Source organism: Hemitrygon akajei, chromosome 2 (genome assembly GCF_048418815.1).
Source record: "Hemitrygon akajei chromosome 2, sHemAka1.3, whole genome shotgun sequence".
In the NCBI taxonomy this organism is placed as follows: Eukaryota; Metazoa; Chordata; class Chondrichthyes; order Myliobatiformes; family Dasyatidae; genus Hemitrygon; species Hemitrygon akajei.
The window spans coordinates 192,547,210-192,572,173 of NC_133125.1; the positions used below are offsets into that span (position 1 = coordinate 192,547,210).

Below are 24,964 nucleotides of genomic sequence, written 5' to 3' on the forward strand. Positions count from 1 at the left end.
GGGAGAGGGGGAGAAAGAGGAGGCAGAGAGGGAGCAGGGGTAGGGGGAGGGAGAGGGAGAGGGTGACAGAGGTAGCATCCTGATTGCATCCTCTTTGTGTAGACCTATCAGTTTTCTCCATGGGCGGGCTTTACAGTCTCTCTCTCTCTCTCTCTCTCTCTCTCTCTCTCTCTCTCTCTCTCTCTCTCTCTCTCTCTCTCTCTCTCTCTCTCTCTCTCTCTCTCTCTCTCTCTCTCTCTTTTCAGTTTAGTGTCCTGCAGCGCCATGGCAGAGTGTTCCAAAAAAGGAAAATATAAAACGTACCTCACCCCAGACTACACTGAACTGTACCCCTGCCTAATAGGGGTCAAAAATAATGACAGTGTTGCTTGGCTGCACTGATTGCAACAGTGACTTTTCTATTGCCCAGGGTGGGTTAAATGACTGTAAAAGACATGTTGAGGTGAGTTTAACAGGTGTCATTCGTTCATTAGCATGGTTAACGTTATTTAAACTAGCTGGCTAGCTGTGAAGGAGCTACTCTATTGATGTCCTACGTGATGAGGTCAAACTCCCTGTAGACTTGCTTAAAGTTGTAGTAGAATAAAAAACGATTCCATGATAATATAATATGATATAATACAATAGAAGTACATATTTTAAAGTCACATTTTATGCATATACCAAACTTGGTTTACAGATTAGACAAAATCACTAAACAAAGTATTACATAAGACAATATAATAAGGAAACACCGTATGATTTTGTTTCTTTTAGGGAACACAACATATTAGGGAGGCTAAGCACAGGGAAGGCTGCTCAAGTATTTCACAGTTCTTTTCAGCAGAAAACCAAAGTCTGACAGAGAAGGTCACTAGAGCTGAGGTGTACTTTACATCTTTCATCGTTGAGCATAACCTGCCATTCCAGGTGTGTGAGCACACAGGCATTCAGGATAATGATTCCAGATTCAGAAACAGCAAAAACTATACCTGCTCATCATCCAAGACAAATTGTAATTGTGATGTAGAAAGGGCATTCAGCATGGTGCGTCACATTAAGACAGAATTCAGAAGTCAGCTGTCTCACAAAACACTTGTGTACCTAATGTCTTGCAAAATTAACAAATTCATTGACACAGACTGTTATGAGGTTGAGATTTCTGGCAAAATGCTCAAATCTGCCAAGCAAGCCATGTCACAGTGCAAGGAAAGCTTGTCAAAGACATAGAAAAGCTATTTGCATTAGCATTTAGCTATTAGCATTGAGACTGTAAAAAAAATACTCAACAAGGAATATATATGTGTGTGTGTATGTGCGTGTGAGAGATCAAATAAACTGTTGTGTTCTTTCATACTGAAATGACCTGTATACATACACCCGTGGAGGTCGACCTGGGGTGGGCGGGGATATGGGATTGCCGGGGGGGGGGGGCGGGGTGGTGCTGCTACCTCCCTGAAATGAGTTTTGCAGGGTGGGGTGTCTGAAAGTGACTCCGACTGACTATCGTGTCCGAGTCAGTTGTTGCTAATGACTGTTTCCTCGACACCTGGTGAATCACTGTGTTCACAGACTTCTGTACATTGTGATCCCCTCAGTCTGGTAAGGAGACGAGTGATGTGGACCATCTCAATTCCCCACAACTCCTGCCGGACAGTCGGGAGCCGCGAGTGTGCACTTGGCATCTGTTAACACATTCTGTCCCGACTGGGTGAGCGTGAATAAGTGGAGCAATGCCCCACCTGCTGGCCGCCCAGGGAAATGCACCTTCTCCAGCAGTCTCCCAGCAGAGTTGCCTGCAAAGTAAAGGTGAGTCATAAGGGATTTTAGAAAGATATTCAGATCAAAATTATAACTAAGGAGATAAAAGGTCCCCTAAGTGATCAGTGTCTGTGTGTGCAACCACGAGACAATGGTGAGGTCTAATGAATTGCCTGTGATAAAACTGAGCAAGGGTGTGGAAGCTGGCGAATTCGTTGAATTTTCCAACATCCACTTTTCCGTCCGTTCTGATATTCTGCTATTTTGTAAAACCGTAGTTAATCGTTGTTAACGTCCTGAATTCAGGGCTCTGCCAATCCAGCTGATTAATGTAAGGAAGTTCAGTTCATCGCAGTGCCGCGTTCCATCTGAGGATGGGGAGGGCGAGCAGCCGGAATATCTGTGCAGTTTCACGGTGCAGGACCGCCATCTGCTGCTGGCAACCGGTACTGCAGGACGGAAAGAAACAAAATGCCACTCTCAGCTGGAGTAAAGCCAAAGCGAATTTATTATCAAAGTACGTGAATGTCACAATGTACAACCTGGAAATTTATCTTCATGTCAGTGTTTACAACAAAATAAATACGATAGAATTTCGGGAAAAATATACGCAAACAAACAATCAATGTACAAAAGAAGACAAATTCTGCAAATAGGCTTCCAGTCGTGGAGCACTTCCTCTGGCAGCTTGTCCACAATCGTGTCACTCTCTCAGTGAATACATTTCCATCCATATTCCTCTTCAATATTTCATTCTAGTTGTAATCTCACCCAGACATAATGGAAAAGCCTGCATGTACTTACCCTATATGTCTTGTACTGCTCATTATGTTGTATATCTATCAAATCGGTCCTCACACACCTAAGCTCTCAGGAATTAACTCCTTAGCTGTTCAGCCTTACGCTATAACCCAGGTTCTCAAATACTGCCAATAATATTATACATTTTCTCTAAATATTCCTTCAATCTGACTGATATCTTTCCTGTAGGTAGGTGACCAGAACTGCACACAATACTACAAATTAGACTTCACTGACATCTTATACAACTTTACCATAACATCCCAACTCAAAAGGTGCTTTGATTTATAAACGGGCAATGTGCCAAAAAATCTCTTTCCAACCTTTCTACCTGTGACACCACTTTCAAGGTATCCTGGTTCTGTATTCCCAGATTCCTCTGTTCTACTGCTCTCTTCAATTCACTGACATTAACCATGAAAGTCCTACCCTGGATTGCCCTCCAAAAAGTGCAACAGCTCTTGTTTGGATTCCATTTCATCTGCCATTTTCAGCTTTTTTTTCCATTTTGTCCAGATTTTACTTTAAGCTTTGATAGTCTTCCTTGCTCTCCATTACGGCCCAATCTTGGAGCTATCTCCAAGTTTGATGATCAGTTTTCCATATTATCACCCAGGTCATTGATGTTGAAGATAAACTACAGTGGACCCACTACTGATCGCCGGGGAACATCACTCGTCACAGGCATCCAGTCAAAGACAAGCAAACAAAAGGCAAGTAAATAAATGAGGTGAGTGAATTTATCCACACCAGTTCAGGAGGTATAATTGTAGGGTAAATTTATTGTCAAAGTGAAAGGAACAGGGAAGAATTTATTGTTTATGCAATATGGGCTTTGGCAGCAGGACCAACATTTACTGCCCACCGACTGTCCTTCAGAAGATCGAAATGAGAGACTTTAGTTGCTTCATTTCATGTGCTGTCATTGATTTAAATCAATTCCTTAATAATAATAAGGAAATATTGAGGTTAGTATTCTATTAATAGATGACGTGATTGGATAATAGAACATAGAAATCTACAGCACATTAAGGCCCTTCGGCCCACAATGTTGTGACATCCATGTAACCTACTCTAGAAACTGCCTTGAATTCCCCTACCACATGACCGTCTATTTTTCTGAGCTCCATGTACCTATCTGAGAGTCTCTTAAAATACCCTATTGTATCCACCTCTACGAACTTCACTGACAGTGCCTTCCACACACCCAACACTCTGTATGAAAAACTTCCCTCTGACATCCCCTCGGTACCTCCTTCCAAGCACCTTAAAACCATACACCCTCGTGTTAGCCATTTCAGCCCTGGGAAAAGCCTCTGGCCATCCACATGATCAATGCCTCTCATCATCTTATACACCTCTATCAGGTCACCTCTCATCCTCCGTCGTTCCAAGGAGAAAAACAAACACTACTATTGGTGCAATTTACTACCTCAACCTCTACACCCAGTGTGAATGAAAATCCCCACCGACCAATCAGTTTCCTCTCTCTCGTTCCACGGAATCCCGGATTGTGCTTCTGTCCCGGCCGATGCTCCCTCATCGGTGAAGGCACTGAACACTGGAATCTGCCCACTCTCCCTCCAGGGACCATCCACCGTTGGAATGTGGGAGGAAACTGGTTCACACAGTGGAACCCCACACGGTCACGGGAAGAATGTACGAACAGCTTACACACAGCAGCAGGAATCAAACTCTCTCAGGGATCACTGGCGCTGTAAAGCGATTGCATTACCACCAGGTTGCTATGTCGCTCACCTACCATAAATGTTTATACAACATCCGAGTCTCAGATTCCTGTAGGGATAGTTCTCTATGCGACTCCCTTGTCCAGTCATCTCTCTCCACTGATCTCCTTCCTGGCACTCATCCCTGCAAGAGAGATAAGGGCTACACCAGCCCAGACATCTCACTCACCACCCTTCAGGGTCCAAAGTCATTGTTGCAGGTGAGGAGAAAATTCACCTGAGTCTGTCAGCCGACTGCCCTCGAAAACGTGAAAATGAGTGAGTTCAGCTGATACGGTCTGTGTGGTCTCATCCATTTAAATCATTATCTAACAATGATGTTAAATAGAGTTTATTGAGGTCAGTATTCCATTAACAGGTGGTGACTGGATATTGAACACTGTTATCAGTGCACTTTTCTATCCTGAAGTCTACACACAGAGTGAAAATCCTCACCGACCCATCAGTTTGCTCTCTCTCCTGCCCCTGTGTCTCTCGGAATCATACATTGTGCTTCTGTCTCCACTCCCCCCAGGTTGGTGAAGGGATCTAACATCGGAATCTGTTCATTCTCTCTGCTCCAATTTCCCTTTACCCCGGAAAACAGGTCAGGCTGATTAACATATCAGCCATTCCATCATGGTTGTGGAGTCAAATCTCACCACCGAGCAGCAACTTGGAACTGGATTACCGTTCAGTAAATGCTGGTTGTGCTGGGGTGACCACATTCCCCACTCTCTCTATACCAAGACTGTGTGGCGAGGTATAGGTCAAATCGAATTTATTATAAGTCAAAGCAAATTTATTGTCAAAGTACGTGAATGTCACAATGTACAACCTGGAAATTTATCTTCTTGTCAGTGTTTACAGCAAAATAAATACGATAGAATTCCGGGAAAAATATACGCAAACATACAATCAATGTACAAAAGAAGACAAATTCTGCAAATAGGCTTCCAGTTGTGGAGCACTTCCTCTGGCAGCTTGTCCACAATCGTGTCACTCTCTCAGTGAATACATTTCCTTCCAGATTCCTCTTCAATACTTCATCCTAGTTGTAATCTCACCCAGACATAATGGAAAAGCCTGCACGTACTTACCCTATAAGTCCTGTACTGCTCATTATGTTGTATATCTATCAAATCGCTCCTCACACACCTAAGCTCATGGAAATTAAGTCCTCATCTGTTCAACCTTATGCTGTAACGCAGGTTCTCAAATACTGCCAATATTATTAGACATTTTCTTTAAATATTCCTTCAATCTTACTGATATCTTTCCTGTAGGTAGGTGACCAGAACTGCACACAATACTATAAATTAGACTTCACTGACATCTTATACAACTTTACCATAACATCCCAACTCAAAAGGTGCTTTGATTTATAAACAGACAGTGTGCCAAAAAATCTCTTTCCAACCTTTCTACCTGTGACACCACTTTCAAGATATCCTCGTTCTGTATTCCCAGATTCCTCTGTTCTAATGCTCTCCACTACGGCCCAATCTTGGAGCTATCTCCAAGTTTAATGATCAGTTTTCCATATTATCACCCAGGTCATTGATGTTGAAGACAAACAGCAGCAGACACAGTACCGATCCCTGGGGAACATCACTCGTCACAGACATCCAGTCAGAGAGAGGCAAACAAAAGGCAAATAAATAAATGAGGCGAGTGAATTTATCCACACCAGTTCAGGACGTATAATTGTAGGGTAAATTTATTGTCAAATTGAAAGAAACAGGCAAGAATTTATTGTTTACGGAATGTGGGCTTTGGCAGCAGGACCAACATTTACTGCCCACCGACTGTCTTTGAGAAGATCGAAATGAGAGACTTTAGTTGCTACATTTCATGTGCTGTCATTGATTTAAATCAATTCCTTAATAATAATGAAATATTGAGGTTAGTATTCTATTAATAGATGACGTGATTGGATAATAGAACATAGAAATCTACAGCACATTACAGGCCCTTCGGCCCACAATGTTGTGACATCCATGTAACCTACTCTAGAAACCGCCTTGAATTTCCCTACCACATGACCGTCTATTTTTCTAATCTCCATGTACCTATCTGAGAGTCTCTTAAAATACCCTATTGTGTCCTCCTCTACGAACTTCACTGACAGTGCCTTCCACGCACCCAACACTCTGTATGAAAAACTACCCTCTGACATCCCCTCGGTACCTCCTTCCAAGCACCTTAAAATTATATCTTATGTCCGAGCACCACATTTAATTCAGTCCCAACTACCGAATGTGAACTAAAAATTTACATTTACGTATCCTGACCTCATCAAGTACTCTTCTACTAAATACACGGTCGGAACATATGAACCTACCTGCAAATAAACAAGAATTAGGTATTGGAATGAAGTTATCTTCCAGTTTGTCGCTGTACCAAAGCCATGGGTTATAGCTCTACTTGCCACATGGCAGATTGGTCTGGAAGATAATGTCCCATACGGTTCAAGGAGATCAACGTAGATGGACTGAACATTGCCTGAGCGTATCAGGCAGAGTGGTGGTTGAAGGATACGCCTCTGAATTAAGTCAGGTACCTAGTGGTATTCTGCAATGCTACAAGTTAGGATATTTGACATTCGTTATTTTATAGCAATAAGTGGATGTGAATGCACAAGGATTGACTAATACGTTTGTGGATGACACAAAATTAGTAGTTGTTGTTCACAGTGAAGATTATCGTAGCTTCTAGGGGATCTAAATGGACAGAGGAATGGTAAATAGATTGCAAAACCAACACGAGCAGCAACAGTTTCATGCAGACAGTAATTATGTGAAGGGAACTCCGGGAGGAAGTGCATGAGAAAGCCACATTTGTATAATTCCAGAAGCAGTTGAAATGAAGGGAACTGCAGGGAAAAGGGCCCAACTCTGGAAATTGGGACCATCTCTGTGGTTGGCATTGTCTCGTTGGGCTGAAGGGTCAGTATCTGTGCTCTGTTGCTCTGTGACTCAGTAGATGCGACAGAGATCACTGGACAGACATACAGACATGGGGTGGAAATTGCTGTTAACCGAAAATGTTTGGTCCCTAAGCCAACTGCTGCTCCTATACAGGGGATGGGGGGTACTGCCATATTTGCAAAGTAATCGTACTCTTTCTGACTCACTGTCTGCTTCTGGTGTGTAATTCAGGGCAACATCAGCGAGTAGAATCTTTGGACACTGCCTGACTTTTAATATATTTGGGTTCTTTGCACTGTTTTTAATCTATTAAATATACGTATACTGTAATTATTCTTTTTGACACTTCTATATTACGTATTGCATTGAAATGCTGCTGCATAGTTAACATAATTCACGACACATGCCGGTGATAATAAACCTGATTCTGATTCGGTAAACAATAGTAAACATTGTCGAGATTTACAGAATTTTGTTCGTGCCCATCCTGCGGTACCGGTGCCCAGCAGCAGGGGACGGTCCGGCACCGTGAATCCGCACAGATCGTTGGGATTTTCGCCATCGCCATCGTTACAAACGGCACCGCAATGAACTCACCTCAACACTGAATACAATCTATGGACTCACTTTCAAGGACTCGACAACTCATGCTCCCAGTATTATTTATTATTGTCACAGTTCATTGCTTGTTTACCAGTCTTTGTATGGCTTTTCATTGATTCTATTGTGTTTCTGTGTACCTACTGCGAATGCCCGCAAGAAAATAAATCTCGGGGTCAGGATACTATTTGGTGACATAGACAGACTTTGATAATAAATTTACTTTGAACTTTATGGCTGACCCGACCAGAGAGAGTGATTCTTTTTACAAGTTTCCCACATTTCCTTGTTGACAGAGTTTTGATTGTTGTTTGATATGTAACCTTGGTTTATGCTCAACGCTGTGACTGACGAGAGACCGCAATGACAAACGTTTGGCCCGAAGCAAAAGTGTTTGAAGGGAGTATTTGAACGCTGCTTTATGGAGATGGAATATGGTAGAAATTAGATGTCAGTGAGGTCATGAGGCTGAATTCAAATGGAGAAAAAAGGGCCGAAAGGATCTCTGGCTTCTCCTGCTGAGCCAATATTGATCCAAATTCTTACTTCATCCTGAATGCCTTCTAATTAAACTGTAGATCTCATTATCCAAAGGGAGGGCAAGAGGCTGGCTGGAAGGTGATAGGTGAAGCCAGGTGAATGGGAAAGGTCAAGGCCTGGAAAATAAACAATGAGATAAAAGAGGAGAGTGGACAATAGCAGAAAGGGAAGGAGGACGGGACCAACAGGGAAGTGATAGGCAGCTGGGAAGTAGTAAAAGGTCAGAGTGGAGAATAAATGGGGGCGGGGAGGGGAGTTTTGTTCACCGGAATGAGAAATTAATATTCATACCATCAAGTTGGACAGTACCAGATGGAATAGAAGGTGTTGCTCCTCCACCCTGAGGTTGGTCTCATCTTGGCACAAGAGTAGGCCATGGATCGACATGTCGGAATGGGAATGGGAAATGGAATTAACATATTTGGCCACTGGGAAGTCCCACTTGTGGGAGACGGTGTGGAAGTGCTCGATGAAGTGGACTCCAATTTCCGATGGGTCTCACCAATGTAGAGGAGACCACACTGGGAGCACAGACACAACAGATCCATGGCAGATTCACAGGTGAATTGTTGCCTCACCTGAAGGGAGCCTTTGGGGCCTGAATGGAAGTGAGGGAGCAGATGTATGGGCTGGTGTGGTGCTTTGGCCACTTGCAGGGATAAGCAACTGGAGGGAGATGTGGGGAGAGACAAATGGACAATCTCAGCGCCTTTGTCTGGCGAGGAGAGAAGAGGAAATGGGAGAGGCGGAGTCTACAGGTATTTCAATCCTGCCTCACCAGTTAACGGATTATGACTGGTCTCCATTATCCTTTTGAATCTTTCCTTCCTACACTCCATTTCTCAATCTATCAGAATTTTATCTACCTTCACTTTAAGTACATCTCCTGAAGAGTTGGCTTCCACACGCACTGTGCAGGGAACTGCAGACAGCATCCTCATCACTGACCTTCCTTCCTTCAGAAATGAGATGTGCAATGACATCCGCAGATTCTTCAGTTTTATTAAAAGCTTCTTCCTAAAAGAGCCAGCCATTGCCCACCTGCAGCAAGACCCAGACAATATTCCTACACAGGCTGATAAGAGGCAATTCTCAGCCCAGTCACTAAAGTACCAGTATTAACACCTCCAAAAGGAGAAGTCTAACAATCTACCTTTCACTTTGAACAATGTTGTTCTCAGTGAGTCCTCCACCGTCAACATCCTGAGTGATGATCTTTGACCAGAAATGTTACTGGATGACTGAGGGGCAAGTTGGAGTTCAGGTATCCGGTGTTGAGTTAATCATCTCCTGATTTATCAGCATCCTGAGCCTGTCCTACCTGCACAAGGTGGCCACATGGCAATAAAGATTACACAGTGGATGGTGGCATTGATAGTGATTCCAGTGCCCCATGAATATGGGATATGCTTGCACATTCCCGCGACTAGAAGATCTCACAGTAAATGGTAAATGTCCATGCTGTTAAACGTTTCTCCCTGACATATCTTCTTCATTTTATGAATATTTACAGCTCTAAATAACTGAGAACAATTCATTATCTGGCTCTTAAATTCAATTTCTTTATAAAGATCTTTTCTGAACTTCGGTACTGAATGGTCCAACTCCGTATAGTTCTGTCTTTTTCAAGAGAGGAAGTATTTAAACTTTGTCAAGTATTACTCTTGTGAATCATTTGCTATCAAAGGTTCAATTCATTTGTAGAAATGAGCAGATTGACAAACCAGCTCACCTCTGACAGGTGGATGTGGAAACACTATAGTGCGGCCCATCCTGAGACATCCTTGCCACTCTCAGACTGATCGTTTGTCAGGATTGGACTGAGTGGGGCCAGACCTCCCACCGTTTCCCCACAGTGACACAGAGTTCCGGACATGGAACCGGTTTTGGTTATGGTTTCAAGGGAGTGTACAGTCATAGAAAAGTACAGCACAGAAACAGGCACTTCAGCCCATCTAATCTGTGCCGAGCCATTTAAACTGCTTACTCCAATACCTGCACCAGGACCATAGCCCTCCATGCTCCTACCATGCATGTAGCTATTCAAACCCAGTGTCCTCACCTCTTGCCATCAAGAATATTCAGATCTTGTGGAAATTTAATAACCATCACAAGGCACGGGATAAGTTCCCATGGAATGTTGCCCTGTTAGTAACCATCTCTGTTCCTGCTGCAACATCATCCATTTGTGGATTAAAAGGAAAATTAACAGTTTTTAGAAATAAAATCCAGTCTCTCACAAACAAAGCCCATCACACAGAGGATGTTAATGATTCCCACCCTGTGCTTCTGTTGAGTTCAGTGTTGAACATCTCCCAGCTCATGGACCTTCCACATTCATGAATTTGAGAAATATTCAACATCCCTTAAACATTAATCACACTACTAGCAAGTTCTTGAAATTCAAAATTTAAATTCATACAGTTAACTCAAACAGTATGCATTGAACCTCACCTCTCAAGATGAACAGAGTCATTGAACCTCTACAAGGTCTAACCAGCTGCAGGTTCACTGGAGCCTTTCCTGCTGTTGCTGCTGGGAAAATGTGGGAAGTTGGTGAACAACTGCTGGATGCCATGAGGGTGAAAGTTTGGAGCGAAGTGGGAATGACACAGCTGAGGGCCTCAGTGAGCTCTGGGCTTAGAGAAATGTAGTCACAGAGTAACACAGAATAGAAATGTGTCCTTCAGCCACCTCCTCCTTGCCGGCTATGGAGCCGACAAACTTGTCCCATTTTCCATATTTGGCTCACATCTTTCTAAAAGCTGTCCTATCCATGTACGTACACACAGTCTTTTAAAACGTTCTGGATTAGGTGGGCAAACAGGGGGGAATTAATGCCCAGTCACTGTGAAAGATTTTGTTCAAGACCCTGGTCCACATGACAAGATTCCCCCAGTCCCCATGACAATTCCTTTCCTCTCCTCCACCCATTCCATCTGCCCATTACCCAAATACCCATCCTACTGTGTCCCGTCATCCCACTCTTCCTGTTTCCCTGCCCACCTGCCACTGTGGTTCCAAGCTCCAGAATTCTCTCCCATCAGACTCCACTACCTGCAGCCCTGTGTCACCTCCACCTATCACCTCCCAGCCTCTCTCCTCTCCCATCAGACTCCACTACCTGCAGCCCTGAGTCACCTCCACCTATCACCTCCCAGCCTCTCTCCTCTCCCATCAGACTCCACTACCTTCAGCACTGTGTCACCTCCACCTATCACCTCCCAGCCTCTCTCCTCTCCCATCAGACTCCACTACCTGCAGCCCTGTGTCACCTCCACCTATCACCTCCCAGCCTCTCTCCTCTCCCATCAGACTCCACTACCTTCAGCCCTGTGTCACCTCCACCTATCACCTCCCAGCCTCTCTCCTCTCCCATCAGACTCCACTACCTGCAGCCCTGAGTCACCTCCACCTATCACCTCCCAGCCTCTCTCCTCTCCCATCAGACTCCACTACCTGCAGCCCTGAGTCACCTCCACCTATCACCTCCCAGCCTCTCTCCTCTCCCATCGTCCTGTCAACATTCCTCAGCTGGATCCACCTTTCACTTCCGAGCTTCAGCTCCTCCATTTCCCCTCCCCTCGTTATGTTGGCAGGTTTTTTCTAATCACTAACTGTACAGGAGATCTGTATCTCCCCTTACTGCCGGCTGTGTTTCCTCTATTCTGCTTTGTGGAATTTGCTTTTCTCGCTGAGTCATAGGGATTCATAGATAGAGAGTGAAACACGCCATTCGACCCATCTAGTTTGTGCTGAACTATTCTTTCTACCCCATTGATCTGCACCGGGACCATGGCCTAATATAAACCTATTCGAGATGCTGAAATCGAGCCTGGCCTGGTGGACAACCTGGCCGGAGGGGCATGTGAGCTGGGGAGAATTCCGCTTGAAGAAGTTACTGAGACGGTGTGTTGATCGGTCCTGTAGTTCCGGATAGTGCAAAGATCACAGAAACAGAAAGTGAAAACCAACGTTTTTCGCTCTTCGGGCACCATTTTAGTTGGTCACAGTGAACTCGGTGAGTCCTTGGACATGGAGGATCATCTGTCTTGTGCTGTGTGTCATCATCTGTTTCAAGATCCTGTCTTAATCGACTGTGATCACAGCTTCTGCCGATCATGTATTACTCAGTACTGGAAGAGACCCGGCACAGCGTCCTGTCCCTTATGTAGAAGAGAGACTTCCTCCAAAACTCTGAGGCCAAACCGCACCCTCGCCGGCATCGTTGAGTCGTTCGGAAACCGGGAGACAACTCAGCAGGAATGCAGCCGCCACAAGGAGAAGCTGACGCTGTTTTGCCAGACCGACAAGCAGCCCCTCTGTGGGCTCTGTCAGCATTCAAAGAATCATCGTGGCCACGAGCTGTTGCTGCTGGAAGAGGCCGTGCAGGAGTTCAAGGTGAGCAGACTGAAAATCACAACATCCAAACGTGTCGGTTTTATCTCCGGAGTCCGAACTTTAGATAATGTGTTTCTGTTTGAAGGCGTTGTTCTGTACAAAGTTGTTCGGAACGCAGAAAGGTGAAGAGGGTCCAAAACACACAAAGTGCTGGTGGAACTCAGCAACTCAAGGGAAATAAAGTGTTGGCTGAGACCTTTAATCAGGACTAGAAAGGCAGGTGCAGAAGCCAGAATGGGACCGAAACATCGATTGTATTTCTCTCTGTAGATGGCGAGAGACTTGCTGAATTCCTCCATTTTTTTTTCTGTGTGTCCGAGTTTGAACTAATTCCTCCTCAAACTCGGACACACTCGGTGTGTTTCCAGTGAGCAAACACACATCCTAAGATATAGGAGCAGTATTGGGCAATCTGGCCCATCGAGTTTGCTCCACCACTTCCTCATGACTGATACAATTTTCCCCTCAGACCCAGTCTCCTGCCTTCTCCAATATCCCTTAATACCCTGACCAATCAAGAATCTATCTACCTTTGCCTCAAATACACTTAAAGAAGGCCTCCATAGCTGCCTGTGGCAATGAATTCCATAGATCCACCACTCTCTGGCTGAAGAAATTCCTGCTCATATTTTGGACTCACCATGTTTGGTGAAATAATGAGATGAGATGGTGATAAATAGACGTTATGGTGATGGAAACAGGATGGTGGGTGGTAGCTTGGTGCCAGATGAAATTTAATGCTGAGAAAGATGACATGTTATAGTTCTGAATATATGGATTCAAAGGGATGGGGTCACTTGCTCAAATTCAGATAATTAACTGAAGTCAAAGAAGTTTAAAACTTCATCAATAATCTTATTTTAAACCATTACAATTAAATAACATTCTATATGGAGAGAGTTCAGGGTTAGAATCTCTGGACTTAAATTCCAAATAAATAATCTTAAATGCCATGTAAAGAAAGAAAAGCCTGACATAGCCATGGTCTAATGATGATATCTTACAGCCCAGCTGAAACCCATCATAATCCACATTGCTGGTCCTGCCTTTCACTACCGGGCACCTAAACTCTGTCATTGCATTTCTGTCTTTCTTCCTGTAAGCGCATCCTTCAAAACTCTTTTCCCAATGTTTTGTTCACAAATATTATTCATTCCATGGCTGAAATATTTGAGGAGATACTTTATTGTGCTCATACCTCTCACTTTAAATGAAATGCTTATACTGCTTTATTCAAGAGACTGAAACCTTTCTGAGAATCTCTGTTAATTAAACAAAATGAAGTATTTAGTTTTCAGACCTGCAGAGACACCAAGTTGTAGAAATAAACTGATCTCTTGCAGGAAGAACTGAAAACGTCACTGAAGCCAGTCCTGGACAAGAAGGAGGAATGTGCTGCTGTAAAAAGTGATTATGAGGAAACATTAAAGCATATTCAGGTACATAATCATGTCACATCGTTACATAAGCCATTGTTACCTGGGTTTCAGCACCTGAGTTACAGGGAAAGGTTGAACAAGTTAGGTCTTTATTCTTTGGAGTGTAGAAGGTTGAGGGGGGACTTGATAGAGGTATTTAAAATTATGAGGGGGATAGACAGAGTTGACGTAGATAGGTTTTTTCCATTGAAAGTAGCGGAGATTCAAACAAAAGGACATGAGTTGAGAGTTAGGGGGCAAAAGTTTAAGGGTAACACGAGGGGGAATTGCTTTACTCAGAGAGTTGTAGCTGTGTGGAATGAGCTTCCAGTAGAAGTGGTAGAGGCAGGTTTGGTATTGTCATTTAAAGTAAAATTGGACAGGTATATGGACAGGAAAGGAATGGAGGGTTATGGGCTGAGTGCGGGCCAGTGGGACTAGGTGAGAGTAAGCGTTCGGCATGGACTAGAAGGGCCGAGGTGGCCTGTTTCCGTGCTGTAATTGTTATATGGTTATGGTTATAAGCTACAATCACATTGAAACTCAAACTGCGAGTGAATAATTCAGTCAACACAATTATCCCTCACTGACCTCCTGAACTGGTAAATCCTGAGAAAACTAATATACATCCCCTGATTCTTAGTTAGAGCCTCCTCTTCAGAGTAAGTTCCTGCATGGCTCCCAGTAGTGAGATGTCACTGATTCCAGTAACAGCGCAATATCTGTCAGTGCTCAGACTCTCTCTTATTTTCCAAAGGACCAGGGAGGAATGGCAGAGAAACAGATTAAAGCCCAGTTCGAAACAATGCATCAGTTTCTCCGTGACCAAGAAAGGATCGCGCTGGAAGATCTCAAACTGGAGAAAGAGAGAAACTGCCTGGAGATGAAGGGAAAGATCGAGGATGCCACAGAAGTCATCTCATCACTTTCAGACACCATTCAGGACATTGAAGAAGGGCTGAAGGAAGAGGACAGCATCAAATTTTTAACAGTACCTCTACCTGATTTTGTTCTCTCCATCCTTTTGTTAACACTGATATTAAGATCAAACAGTTTGCCATTCAACCGTAAACTATTATCACTCTAATGGTATGGAGTCAGGCCGTTCCTCTCATCAGGCCCACAGCGATGTTTACTAGCATTACCAGCCCCTGACACCCATTACTACATGATCCAGCTTCAGTCTCACCTCAAAACTTTACAGTTTGAAAACCCTCTCTTATTCTGTATCTGTTTTCAGCTTCTTTTACTTCAGCTAAATATCTGAATTTGAACAAGTGACCCTTTCCCTTTGAATCCTCTGCTTCATCATATATTCAGCTAATACATATTCTGGATTCACCATGTTTGGTGAAATAATGAGATGAGATGGTGATAAATGGACATTATGGTGATGGAAACAGGATGGTGGGTGGTAGCTTGGTGCCAGATGAAATTTAATGCTGAGAAAGATGACATGTTATACTTCTCCAGGAAGAGGATAATGTACCACTGGAGATCACAGAGCTAAACTTGGTACACCAAAAGAGCCATCTCTAAATACATGCCCATTGGTCACTAATATAAAATGCACTAACCCCTGTAACATTCACATTTATTATCAAAATGGGTAGATGGCACCATATACCTCCGTGAGAGTTATTTGTGTCATTTGGTTCACCAAATCTGGTGCCCAGTAGCATAAGCTTTCCTCCTAGTTCCAAAATCGTGACCCAGATCATTGCTGTGAAATTCTGGCCATGTGAAGAACATAGAAGAGAACAGCACAGGAACAAATCCTTTGTCACAACCACGGATTCGGCTGCGCAGCAGATTCAGCAATTGCACTCGAGAACATGCACATGTCGGCTAATTATTATTTCACTGTGATAGTATTTAACCCCTTTCATTCCCATCTCGGTGTTAGTCTTGAAGTCTGTGAAATATTGATCTGCTTCAGCGTCTCTCACTTCACACTTGGGCCGTGTCCATACCGGGTGACACCCTTTGTCCCATGATGAACATCATGACATATTAATCTGAACCCCTCCTGCATGTACATGGTCCACACCCCTCCTGTTCATTCACGTCTGTCTAAAAGTCTCTAAACCACCATTATCTACTTCCAGCAGCACCCCTTGCAGCAAATTCCAGACATCCACCACTCTCTGGGTGAAATTTTTGCCCAGTATATCTCCTTTAAACTTCCCGCTACTACCTGAAGTCCTGTCCTCTCATATTTTACATTTCATACTCTCTAATCCAGGCAGCGTCTTGATGAACCTCACACACATCCTTTCCAATGCCCGCAGCTCATTCCTGTAATGGGTAACTTCATTCAGAAACAACAGCAACGTTCTCAATCACTGCACATTGACAGTGAAACTCCAGTGACCACTATCCGGTCTCTCCCTGCTCACTGGTCTCAGACCGGGAGTTTGACCATAACTGTGCAGTGTGGCAGAATGTTCTGATTGTTCAGACAGTGAGCAGTTAATCCAAGAGGGAACACAGGACAAGTGTCTTCTGACTGAGCCAGTTTTCTGCTCTGACCACCCTGTGATGCCTCCAGTTTTTCATCCTGTCAGATTTGATGTGCATCAGCTCGTACTGTACCTCGTGTTGTGGGATGTCCGTCCATAGAATCTCAGAATCAGAATCAGGTTTAATATCACTGGCAATTGTCATTAAAAATGTGTTGTTTGTAGGTAGCAGTACAAACTTTAAAAATTAGAGATATATGAAAAGTAAATAATTAGTGAAAAAGAGAGGCAAAAAAGTGAGATAGTGTACACGAGGAAATCTGCAGATGCTGCAAATTCAAGCAACACACACAAAATGCTGGTGGAACACAGCAGGCCAGGCAGCATCTATAAGGAGAAGCACTGTCGACGTTTCAGGCTGAGACCCTTCGTCAGGACTAACCGAAAGGAAAGATAGTAAGAGATTTGAAAGTAGGAGGGGCAGGGGAAATGCGAAATGATAGGAGAAGACCGGAGGGGGTGGGTTGAAGCTGAGAGCCAGAAAGATGATTGGCAAAAGGGATACAGAGCTGGAGTAGGGAAAGGATCATGGGACGGGAGGCCTCAGGAGAAAGAAAGGGGGAGGGGAGCACCAGAGGGGGATGGAGGACAGGCAGAGTGATGGGCAGAGAGAGAAAAAAGCGGGAGTAAAACTAAATATATCAGGGATGGGGTAAGTAGGGGAGGAGGGGCATTAACAGAAGTTAGAGAAGTCAATGTTCATGCCATCAGGTTGGAGGCTACCCAGCTGGTATATAAGGTGTTGTTCCTCCAACCTGAGTGTGGCTTCATCTTGACAGTAGAGGAGGCCATGGATAGACATATCAGAATGGGAATGGGACGTGGAATTAAAATGTGTGGCCACTGGGAGATCCTGCTTTCTCTGGCGGACCGAGCGTAGGTGTTCAGCGAAACGGTCTCCCAGTCTACGTCGGATCTCACCAATATATAAAAGGCCACACCGGGAGCACGGGACGCAGTATACCACACCAGCCGACTCACAGGTGAAGTGTCGCCTCACCTGGAAGGACTGTCTGGGGCCCTGAATGGTGGTGAAGGAGGAAGTGTAAGGGCAGGTGTAGCACTTGTTCCGCTTACAAGGATAAGTGCCAGGATGCAGATCAGTGGGAAGGGATGGGGGGACGAATTACTATCTTTCCTTTCAGTTAGTCCTGACGAAAGGTCTCAGCCCGAAACGTCGACAGTGCTTCTCCAGTGAGATCGTGTACATGGGTTCAATGTCCATTCAGAATTCTGGTGTCAGAAGGGAAGAAATTGTTCCTAAAACGATGTGTGTCTTCAGTCTCCTGTACCTCCTCCTTGATGGCCGCAGTGAGAAGAGGTGATGTGGATCCTTTATGACAGATGAGGGCTTTCTGAGGCCTCACCTTTTGAAGATTTCCTCGATGCTGGGGAGCCTAGTGCCCATGATGGGGCTGGCTGAGTTTGCAACATTTTGCATATTTTTCTGATCCTGTGCAGTAACCCCTCTACACCAGATGGTGATGCAAACAGTTAAGATGCTCTCCACAGTATTTTTGTAGAAATTTGTGAATCTTTGGTGACAAACCAAATCTCGTCTAACCCCTAATGAAATGTAGTCACAAACATACCTTCTTTGTAACTGGACCAGTACATTGGGCCCAGGATAGAATCTTAGAGATGTTGACTCCCAGGAACATTCCAATTACTTTGTATTGAAATCTTATCTCTACATAAATATTAATACTCGTTTTTATTCCACAGAAATTTCCAGAAACCCAGAAAAGGTATAACTTACTTCCTGTGTTGGTATGAGTTGAAATTTCTATTTCTAACATGGTTTAGATCCCAAGCAATGGATCACTACTGACATTGTCATCTCTTCCAGAGCAAAGCGAACTGTGCCAGAGCTGCAGAAGGTTTACCCTTTAATAAATGTGGGGAAGTACGTTGGCTCACTGCAGTACAGAGTGTGGAAGAAGATGCTGACAGTCATCAATGCAGGTGTGGTGGAGACTTCGTGATGCAGCTCTTAAACCTCTCATTGATTTGATTTCAATCGATATTTTTGCCAATTTACAGCAGTACTTCACTTGTAGCTTTTAATGAATAAATCCCCCCGGCCAGAAATCTCGTTGAAGCATGAGGGAGCAGATGTGGGAAACACTGACCTCGTGATGTCTGTTGGCCTTGTGGCAGTCTGTCGAACGTTGGTTATTTGCACATGGCTCGTCCATGCCCGTGTTATTTCCTGTTGGCAGAGCAGACTTTGTAGGTGGGCATGGACTGATAAGAAATGTGATGGTCAGGAGGTAGGGGACTTCACCTGAGAATGACTGACATTCTGCATCTATCTGTTCCCAGTTCTAGTCATCCTCAACCCCACTGATCATTTCAAAAGGGAAATGAAAGGATTCTTGAGAAGTTTCAGATAAAAGTTAGTGTGAGCGGTGTGTGTGACTGCATGTTCCAAGACTCAGGATAAACACAAGAAACTGGTCTCTGTTCTCTTGTGCTCTCAGTCTCTGTGATTTACACCTCCCCGCCCCCCCACCACCACCACCACTGTCGTTCACCAAAATTCGCCATTTGCAGTCATTTGGCATTAAAGAGGCTCATCTGTTGCTTTTCCAAATATGCCTGTTTCCACCTGTACCACACCTTGTCACCTCCCTGATGTCTGTACAAGACAAACCCTCATTGCGGTTAAACGTGGAAAACTGTGGATGGTCACTTTTCCTTCCTCAAATCCAACTCTCATTAACCCCACCACTGTACGGAAGGAGGGCTGATGACCAAGGTGGTTTCTTTACCATGGAATAGAGTGCAGTTCCACAGAATGTTCTGAGATCATCTCCAGTCAGTTTTGGAGAAATGAGAATTTGGAGAGGGCTCTTTAATGGAATGCAGTCAGCTGTGAGGTGTGACGTCAAAGGGGCTCCTAATCTTTTACAATCTATATGAATGATTTGTTGTGACAGTGGGATGCAAAGTATCCAAGTCTGCTGATGAGACAGACCGAATTCCCATTGTGGGCTGTGTGAAAGATGCAGAGGGATGTCAGGATGATGGACTGTTGACATGGCTGGTCTGGAGCTTTCATCCAGACAGAAGGATAGAGGGATGGAGGGTGGTGACCATTGTTGAGAGATGAGGGGAAGGGCTGGATCAAGAGGTATCAATGTCACTGGGGGTTCATGTGTCCAGCTGTCCTGTGAACACTCTCCAACTCAGACACAGCCGTTCAGTGTTGTGCATTACCTCACGCAGAGACTCTGGTCTTTGGACACATGCTCTCTGCCTTTCACTCTTACCCAGATGCATCTGGTAGGAACGTGCTCTCCTTTACCTGTTGTGCAGGTGGGGAGCAGACCTGTCATCGGTCTGTCTCTGTGTTTAGATCTTTGGATCCCTGCTAATTCCACAGCCGCCACTGTGCTGTCGGGATGGTGGTGAGTGTGACTGACTGACATTCTGTGTCCTTCTGTTCCCAGCTCCGGTCATCCTTGACCCCAACACAGCCAGTCCTTATCTTCTGCTGTCTGATGATCTGAGAACCGTGAGATACGCCGGGAAATGGATGCAGCTTCCTGATAACCCACAGAGGTTTGATACCTGTCCGTGTGTCCTGGCATCAGAAGGATTCACATCAGGAAGACATTCCTGGGAGGTAGAAGTGGCGAATAAACCTAAATGGGACATTGGCATAGCCAAGGATTCCATCAACAGGAAGGGGAATATCACTCTGAGTCTGGATAATGGATATTGGGCAGTGGCACTGAGAAATGGGACAGAGTACTATGCTTGTACTAACTCATGGAAACGCCTAGAGCTGAGTGTTCACCCGAGAAAGATCCGGATCTCCCTGGATTATGAAGCAGGAAAAGTGTCCTTTCATGATGTGGATAACCTGACCCACATCTACACTTTCAATTGTACATTCACTGGGAAACTATACCCTTACTTCTGTCCATGTCTTAATGATGATGGCAAGAATTCTGACCCACTGATAATCTGTCACCGCAGAGTAATAATCCAGGAGGATGAAGATCCAACCTGGGAATAAAACTGCAGCCAGCACCAGGTACAACTTTCCCAGACCGTGTACCGATAGGGAGCTCTCACAGGAAGCCCAGAGAGAATCAGAAATCTGCAATGAGTAGCCGATAATCTGCCCCAGGACTCAGCGGGACAGTGTGGGGACCTGGCAGTGGTGCAGGCTCTGGGAAAACTCACTGACATCAACAGGGAGAGTCTGGGAAACCAGGAGCAGAAATCCCAGTTGTATTCCATAGTCTGCGCTTTCCTTCAAATTACTTGTTCATATGCTGACCACAGAACTGTTGGTTGTCAACCCCAGTTGACATTAAAATAAATGCAACCTATTCCTACAGATGATATCTTTGGGATTCACAACAATTGTCTATTTGGAACTGAACCAGAGGGACTGCGGGGTTATCAGGAATGTTGAGGGCATTTATACTCTTTTTCAAAAGACATGAATGATGAGGTGACATCATTCTGTGCCACGAGGTTCCTTGAACAATGAATTTGAATTTCTGAGGCATCGAGGAGGTTGGTCAGCCCAACAAGACCATGCCAGCTCTCTGCAGGACTGAAAGAATCAGTCCTATTCCCTGGGTGTTTCTCGGTGGTCCTGAATTTTTCTATACTTTTATGCAGTCACATTGCACCCTTTAAAATCTGTGACAGCTTTAACTGGTGCAGTTCCACCACAAAGACAATCACCACAGCTCTGGTCTGTGGTGGAGCCTGTCATCAGAGCAGACTCAATGTGCTGGAACTCCTCTCAACTACCTCCCCAATTCTGTAAAGTCACTTGGATCTGGTCGGCTCTTTCCTGTCTGTTCCCCATAACAAAGTGGATCAGAACTCATCCAGTGCTACCCTGTGTGTATTAATCATAGACTCTATCGCAGAAAAAAGCCCTTTGACCCACAATGCCCTTGCCATCCGTGACATCAAGTTAAACCATACATCTGCTAGTATTCTCCATTTCTATATCCCTCCTCTTCTATCTCTCCATTCATTTGACCCTCTGTTCCACTATCCCTCTGTTCCTCTTTCTCTCCATGCTTCTATCTCTCCATTCCTCTGTCCCTCCATCTGTCCTTTCCTCTGTTTCTCTGTCTCTCTGTTCTATCACTCCATTCCTCTGATCCTCTCTTCATCTATCCCTTCATTCCTTTATCCTCCCATTTATCCATCTGACCCTCCATTTGTCTGATCCTCTGGTCCTCTATGTATCTGTTCATCTGTCTCTCCAATCTATCCTTCCATTCTTCTGACACTCCTTTCCCCTATCACAGAATCCCTCCATCCCAGTGTCTCTCTATTCCTCCATCTCTCCATTCCTCAACCTCTCTGTTCCTTTCCTATTCAGGATCTTGCTGAAATGTATCTTAAACCTTGATGTGGCATCTGTGCCCACTACATCCCCTGGCATGTTCCAATGACTTGACCCCCCCAGCCCTGATAAGAAAAAGATTCCATTCTCTCATGTGACCCTCTGTGAGATGTAATCCCACTTCACCTCTGACATAAGTATCATGAAACTCCCTTATCATGAAACTACAGCCCCTGGTTTCCGATAGCCCTCGAGAGACAATGTTTTCTCAGCTTCTCTTTTCTAGATTCTGCAAGAGTCTTACATATTTCAGAAATGTCATCTCCCGGTTTTATAATCCCAAAAGGTGTCAGCGTACATAGCTCGACAATTCCTCATAAAGTAGCACTCCGTCCTAGTAAACAACTCAGAGGCCTTCCTTTGCATTGTCAACTTCTCTGCTCTTTTATATAACACTTATCGAATAGCCAGCACATTTACTGGTTCATCTTAATCTATCCTGTTTGTTGGACCCAAACAAAATGCTCCAAATCTTTTACAAAATGTGATTTATTTTCATACTTGGTATTGTGGGAATTGCAAACACTCTTCTGCTAGCTGCATCCACACACAAAATAAAACCACATTATGCTGTAAAAGATGATTTATTATCTTTATTCTGGAAATCTTGAACAATTTGATTAAGGTTGTGACATGTTGCATTTACCTTTCACTAGAGTGCTGCAATAAAGCTGAAAGTGATTACATCCTCGTTCTGTGTGGTTGCTTCCTATTCAACAGGCTGTAATTCAGATTATGTTTGGGGATACCAGACATTATTTGGCTCAGGTCCTATATGTTCAAAGGTTCAAACACTCATTTATTATCAGAGCATGTATCTATATACAACTCTGAAATTTGTATTCTCCAGAGAGCCACGAAACAAAGAAAGAACAGGAATGTCACTCAGAGAGAAACATCAAACCCACCCCCTGTACAAAAAAAACAGCATTGACCCCCCCCCCCCCCTCAAACCCCCTGCTCCATATAAAACCGAGCAGGAACATCAACCCCCAAAAAACAACCCCTCCCCCACACAAAAACCTAATAGAACGTCAACCCACAAACACATTCACCTCACGCAACAAAACAGAAAGGAACGGGTGATAAAAACACGTATAAAACCCATAAGTCTGAAAAAGTCCACAGTCCAGAAACACAGTGGTTCAATCCATAAACACAGAACCACGATACTATCCTCATCAAGAGAGAGGGACAGCACACGAGGCAGAGAGCCCTACCCGCCTACCACAGCGATAGTCCACTCACAGAATCCTTCACCTGCAGTGATCAGAAGGGAGGCAATCAGCACCGAAACCTTCACTCCCTCACCCTCCACGTTCGTCTCAGTGTCTCAATCTTCTTCAATGCTTTAATCGGTGATTAATGGACACTTTGAATGGCAAAATGGAGTCGAAGTTGAACAGTTCTACAAAACTGACTCCAATATATTGACAGGTTGTGATGCTGTCAGTTCATGTAATTTGTATTATAGAATTATAGAGAAGTACAGCAGAGAAACAGGCCCTTTGACCCATCGAGTTCATGGCAAAACAACTTAAACTACCTTTCCCCAGATCATGGCCCTCCATTCCCCAATCATCCATCACCCTATCCAAACTTCATTTAAACTGTCTATAAAACCAGAGGACACAGCCTCAGAATCTCCTTTTAGAATGGAGATGAGGAGGAATTTCTTTAACCAGGGAGTGGCAAACTGTTGAGTTCTTTGCCACAGGAAACTGTGAAGGCCAAATCTTTATGCATACAGTATTTAAGGCTGAAGCTCATAGATTCCTGATTGGTCAGGACGTGAATGGATATGGGGAGAAGGCAGGAGATTCGGGCTGAGAGGAACATTGGATCAGCCATAATGAAATAGTGGTGCAGACTCAATGGGCCAAATGGCCTAATTCTGCTCCAATATCATATGGTCTCACGGTCTTAAATAATGAAATCGAGCTTGCATGCACCACTTGTGCTGGCAGCAGATTGCACACTGTCAGGACCCTCTGAATGAACAAGCTCCCCCACATGTTCCCCGTAAACTTTTCACCTTTCACCCTTAACCCATAACTTCTGCTTGTTGTCACACACAAACTCAGTGGAAAAAGCCTTCTTGCATTTACCCTGTCTATACCCCTCCTAATTTTGTATACCTCTTATCAAATCTCCCTCAGTCTTTGATGTTGTAAAGAATACGATCCTAACCTATTCAACGTTTCAGTATAACTCAGGTCCTCCAGACACGGCAACATCTTATACATTTTCTCTGTGTGGTTTCAACCTTGTTTATATCTTTCCTGTGGATAGATGACCAAAACTGCACGCAATACTCCAAATTAGGCCTCACCAACTTCAACATAACACCCCATTTTTTGTAAATATATTGATTAATGAAGGCTAATGTGTCAAAATGTGATCTTTGTATCTTTTAATTTTTTGGTCTTCAGTCTGTTGGATTACACAGGGGAGCAGTAACCAATGCACTCTGAGTAGAGCATCCTCTGTACCCCGTGTTGACTGTATTCACTCCACTGTCCCCAGTGTTTGTAACAGGATGCAGAGTTTGTTGTATTCATTGTTTTTGTATCCAGTGAGAAACACGTCTGTGTAAGCACCCGGGACACTTTACTGCATTTACACAGCGACTGTACCTAAATACCAGTTGTTGTTGTTGTTGACTGCTGCGTCAACAGCTGCTGAACATAGAACATTGAACAATACAGCACAGGAACAGGCCATTCGGCCCACAAGTCTGTGCTGAACATTGTGCCAATTCAATCTCATCCCATTTGCCTGTATATGGCACACACCCCTCCATCTGTCTGTCTAAATGCCACTGAAATGTTGTTGTTGTATCTGTTTCCACCCTCTCCCCTGACAGCACGTTTTATACAATATCCTGGAAAGTGAT

At 44.2% G+C, this 24,964-nt stretch overlaps 1 protein-coding gene across 1 annotated transcript; it reads left to right on the top strand.

Moving 5' to 3' along the window:
- The first annotated feature begins 1,712 nt into the window (after positions 1-1,712).
- LOC140721800 (zinc-binding protein A33-like) lies at positions 1,713-20,928 on the top strand. The gene is made up of 7 exons (XM_073036615.1): positions 1,713-1,788; positions 12,420-12,739; positions 14,083-14,178; positions 14,915-15,148; positions 18,405-18,427; positions 18,529-18,644; positions 20,135-20,928. Exons 1-7 carry the CDS (start codon positions 1,713-1,715, stop codon positions 20,704-20,706), a joined length of 1,437 nt encoding a protein of 478 aa, XP_072892716.1. The 3' UTR covers positions 20,707-20,928.
- The last annotated feature ends 4,036 nt before the right edge of the window (positions 20,929-24,964 follow it).